Below are 4,934 nucleotides of genomic sequence, written 5' to 3' on the forward strand. Positions count from 1 at the left end.
GTATCTGTTCCCACTAAATATCTAGCCAATCATTTATATCTTTCTCACTGAATAAATGCCACCTTTCACCTACACTAACTTTTCAAATATATTTATACGTGAATTCCTTACTTTCTGTTTCACTGACTGTATTTTCATGTACCATGTAATTTTGCAACTTATGTTTAAATATCTTGTAGGGTAAGTCTGTTGCCATTACTATTGTTTAATATTTCTGATTACTCTCGTATTTATCTTCTTTCAAATGAACTTTAGAATTTCTCACTGTATACACAGATCAAAGAGATAATATTTTTGAATTTGAAAAACAATGTCAGTAATATCGAAGCTATTAAAATACATAGTATAGGTTTCTTTTTGGTAAGTTTTGTTTTCTTAGGACTGAGTACTTGCTATATTCTGTGTATTTCTCATTAAATTTATTCTAAGGAATTTAATTTTTTCAGAAATGCCATGACTAATCATTTGTGATGATATTTTCTAGATGTTTTTATTTTGTACCACGTTAATTATTCCTCTATTCTAATAACTTTTCAGGTAATTTCCTTAGATGTTAGTTTAATCTACAAACAATGCTAGTTTTACCACATCTTTTCCATAATACCAACTCCTATGTTCCTGTATAATGGATTTTGCTAGCACTGTCTGAATATTTGCCTTGTTCTTACACATTTGGGGGCATTTCTCTAGTGATTCACCATTAGGTTTTATCCTAGTTGTTGTTGTTGTTTTTTAATGGATATATTTATTTAGATGAAGACATGGCTTTACATGTGGACATAGACATATATGTAAACACTGAATAGAGAATTGCACTTTCAAATGCTCTTTTAGGAGTGAATACTGAAGTTGACCAAATACCTTTTTATCTAAAAATACTGTTTTACACTACTGAGACTTGTATAAAATATGACATTTGTGGATGAATTGTACCCCTCAGGATCTCATGTCAAGAAGCAAAGCTCAACAACACACCTCATACTATTCAGTTGAACAATTTAGTAAGTTCAGTGTCTGCTTAATTATCTATAGTTAAAGCATACTCCTTTCCAATACCATTTGATACCTATTTAAGTTCAATTGAACATGTTCATTGGGTTCGAATTTAAATATGAAAGGATAGTTCATTTTTGTTTAAAAACATTTTTTCTTAAAATTACAACTCTTCCCATTCTTACAGCATCTTCATCATCATATCCACTATGATGCCTTGATTCTGTTTCTTCCCTATAACAAACACAATGAATACAAAGAGATTTAAGGATCTTTTTGCTTACCTCAGAAACTAAAATCCCTTCATAAGTTAAGATGTACTGAATTCTGAAGGATGTATACCTTCTAACTGAAAGCTTTTAATAGAAAGTTTATATATGAAAGAAATAAAGCCTCAACCTCTTATATTGAATGTAACTTGGTTTGTACTTTGAACCTAAGAGTCTGACAGCGAATGAAGCTTCTATTAGCTTCATTCTGAACAGAGGATGATATCCCAACATCAGAGACACAGACACTGATTCAAACTGAATAGGTTTCCTCTTAGCCATTGACCTCTGTTGCTTGAGTCTGAGTTCAACATAGAGCCTTTCATAAAATGTATGCTTGGTGCCTCATACTCTGTGCCAGACACTGCATTAATCTCCTTATAATTGTTAAATGCTGACATTGTCATAATTCTAGGATGCTGTTACTACTGTCATCCTCATTTTACAGTCAAGAAAACCAAAGTACAAGGAGGCGCAACCACTTACCCCATGTTGCTAAGAAGGGCAGCTCTTGGGTTTAATCCCAGATCAGCGTGATTCTTGGTCCAGGGTCCTTTCCATTGTACTTGCTTCCTTAATTATGTTTATTTACCTATCCATGTCCTCACCCATCTTCTCTTCCTGTCTTCTTCTGCAGGCCCGTGACCAAGGTATAGACGAAGAGGTGGAGTCATGCTTCACACGGCCATATCATGTTGGCAGCCATTCCTGGGTCTGGCTGTGGTGTTAATCTTCATGGGATCCACCATTGGCTGCCCTGCTCGTTGTGAGTGCTCTGCCCAGAACAAATCTGTTAGCTGCCACAGAAGGCGGCTGATCGCCATCCCAGAGGGCATTCCCATTGAGACCAAAATCTTGGACCTCAGCAAGAACAGGCTGAAAAGTGTCAACCCTGAGGAATTCATATCCTATCCTCTGCTGGAGGAGATAGATTTGAGTGACAACATCATTGCCAATGTGGAGCCAGGGGCTTTTAACAATCTCTTTAACCTTCGTTCTCTCCGCCTGAAAGGCAATCGCCTGAAACTGGTCCCTTTGGGAGTATTCACTGGACTATCCAACCTCACCAAGCTTGACATTAGTGAAAATAAGATTGTCATTTTACTCGACTACATGTTCCAGGACCTGCATAACCTGAAGTCTCTAGAGGTGGGGGACAATGATTTGGTTTATATATCACACAGAGCCTTCAGTGGGCTGCTGAGCTTGGAGCAGCTCACCCTGGAGAAATGCAACCTAACAGCAGTACCAACAGAAGCCCTTTCCCACCTCCGCAGCCTCATTAGCCTGCATCTGAAGCATCTCAATATCAACAATATGCCCGTGTATGCCTTTAAAAGACTGTTCCACCTGAAACATCTAGAGATTGACTATTGGCCTTTACTGGATATGATGCCTGCCAATAGCCTCTATGGTCTCAACCTCACATCCCTTTCTATCACCAATACCAACCTGTCCACAGTCCCCTTCCTTGCCTTTAAACACCTGGTGTATCTGACCCACCTTAACCTCTCCTACAACCCCATCAGCACTATCGAAGCTGGCATGTTCTCTGACCTGATCCGCCTTCAGGAGCTGCACATAGTGGGCGCCCAGCTCCGTACCATTGAGCCTCACTCCTTCCAAGGGCTCCGCTTCCTTCGTGTGCTCAATGTGTCTCAGAACCTACTGGAAACTTTGGAAGAGAATGTCTTCTCCTCCCCTAGGGCTTTGGAGGTCCTGAGCATCAATAACAACCCACTGGCCTGTGACTGCCGTCTCCTCTGGATCCTGCAGCGGCATCCCACACTGCAGTTTGGGGGCCAGCAGCCCATGTGTGCCGGCCCTGACACCATCCGTGAGAGATCATTCAAGGATTTCCACAGCACTGCCCTCTCTTTTTACTTCACCTGCAAAAAACCCAAAATCCGTGACAAGAAGCTGCAGCATCTGCTAGTGGATGAAGGGCAGACGGTCCAGCTCGAATGCAGTGCTGATGGAGACCCTCAGCCTGTGATTTCCTGGGTGACACCTCGGAGGCGTTTTATCACCACCAAGTCCAACGGAAGAGCCACTGTGTTGGGCGATGGCACCTTGGAAATCCGCTTTGCCCAGGATCAAGACAGCGGGATGTATGTCTGCATCGCCAGCAATGCTGCAGGGAATGACACCTTCACGGCCTCTCTAACGGTGAAAGGATTCACCTCAGACCGCTTCCTTTATGCCAACAGGACCCCTATGTACATGACGGACTCCAATGACACCATGTCCAATGGCACCAATGCCAATACCTTTTCCCTGGACCTTAAAACAATACTGGTGTCTACGGCCATGGGCTGTTTCACATTCCTGGGAGTGGTTTTATTTTGTTTCCTCCTCCTTTTTGTGTGGAGCCGAGGCAAAGGCAAGCACAAAAACAGCATTGACCTCGAGTACGTGCCCCGAAAAAACAATGGTGCTGTTGTGGAAGGGGAGGTGGCTGGACCCAGGAGGTTCAACATGAAAATGATCTGAGGGTCTACTACTCACACACTTGTTTCTGTGTCGTCGTTGGTAACCAGTGAGACAGCTGGCACAGTAAAGTACTAGGGTAAAAGGTGGCCTCGTGCAGCTGACCCTGTGTCAAAGCAGGGTCCATGGAAGCAGGAGGACTTCTCATGGAGACTCTCCACCTAGAGGCAGGCAGACATATGTCAGAGCCCTTCACAGTGGGATACTAATTGTTTGCATTGCAAATATTGGCATTCTGGGGATCTCAGTAATGAACCTGAACCTTTGGCTCATGCTCATGGACAGTTACTCAACATTTTCTACCACTGCAAAAACAAAAGAAAAAAAAGGAACAACCTACAATGTAGGATTTACATATTAAAAAGACGCATTTGTCTAAAACATACTCTACAGAAAAATTTGTATCTATGATTCTCATTTGTTAAAGCCTTGCATCATACCATATTGTTGATTCAGCACCACAAAGAAATCAATATATTCTTTACTCTTTTTTTGAAACATATATGCTGTATATGTTTTAAAGCAATATGAATGAGAGGTTGTGCTTTTAGTTACTCACCATTATAGATCCAAGTGTGATTTCACTTTCCTTTACATAGAGATGACCCTGAGACTAGATCCCTGGAGCTATGGGCGGAGATATGCAGAATGATGCATTTGTCTGATGTAGGATGCCAAGAAATAGGGCCCAAGGAAAAACTGCTCAACTCTGTTAACTTCTGTTACTATAAATAAAGGCATGTGCCTAGTTTTGATACAGAATGGAATATTTTTTATACTTGTGATATCACACTGGACCAGTTTACTGTAACAAAGCCCTCGGTTTCTCTGGAAGATTATATGCCACTAGTTGTACCTGTAAAATGCAAGGTAGGTGTTAATGATGAAGATGGTCCATTTAAACACAACTTGGTTTTACTTTCATCAGTTGCTACTAATGGGTTAATAGGAAGAGCACGTAGTTGTTGTACATACTTATAGGGTAATATTTACCTTGTAGTGGAGATCAAGAATTGGAATGTATAAAAGCCCTGTGGATAAAAAGGAGTCCGTCTCAGATGCTGACACAAACCAAGTGATACAGACACAACGTGATATTAACACAACCAAGGATCTGTTACAATGATAGTTGCCTGAAGGCTGGATTATGGCCAAAGGAAATATCCAACTACCACTCTGATG

The 4,934-nt window shown here is 41.1% G+C and overlaps 1 protein-coding gene across 1 annotated transcript; it reads left to right on the plus strand.

Annotated features, from left to right (window-relative positions):
* Window positions 1-1,934: 1,934 nt before the first annotated feature.
* Window positions 1,935-4,514, plus strand: LINGO2 (leucine rich repeat and Ig domain containing 2). The gene has a single exon (XM_026008998.2). It carries the CDS (start codon window positions 1,935-1,937, stop codon window positions 3,753-3,755), a length of 1,821 nt encoding a protein of 606 aa, XP_025864783.1. The 3' UTR covers window positions 3,756-4,514.
* Window positions 4,515-4,934: the final 420 nt, after the last annotated feature.

This window comes from Vulpes vulpes, chromosome 12, assembly GCF_048418805.1.
Source record: "Vulpes vulpes isolate BD-2025 chromosome 12, VulVul3, whole genome shotgun sequence".
Taxonomy (NCBI): domain Eukaryota; kingdom Metazoa; phylum Chordata; class Mammalia; order Carnivora; family Canidae; genus Vulpes; species Vulpes vulpes.

Bases quoted from the DNA above. Each gene is read 5' to 3' on its own strand.
- LINGO2 (XM_026008998.2), top strand. From the start codon at position 1,935: ATGCTTCACACGGCCATATCATGTTGGCAGCCATTCCTGGGTCTGGCT.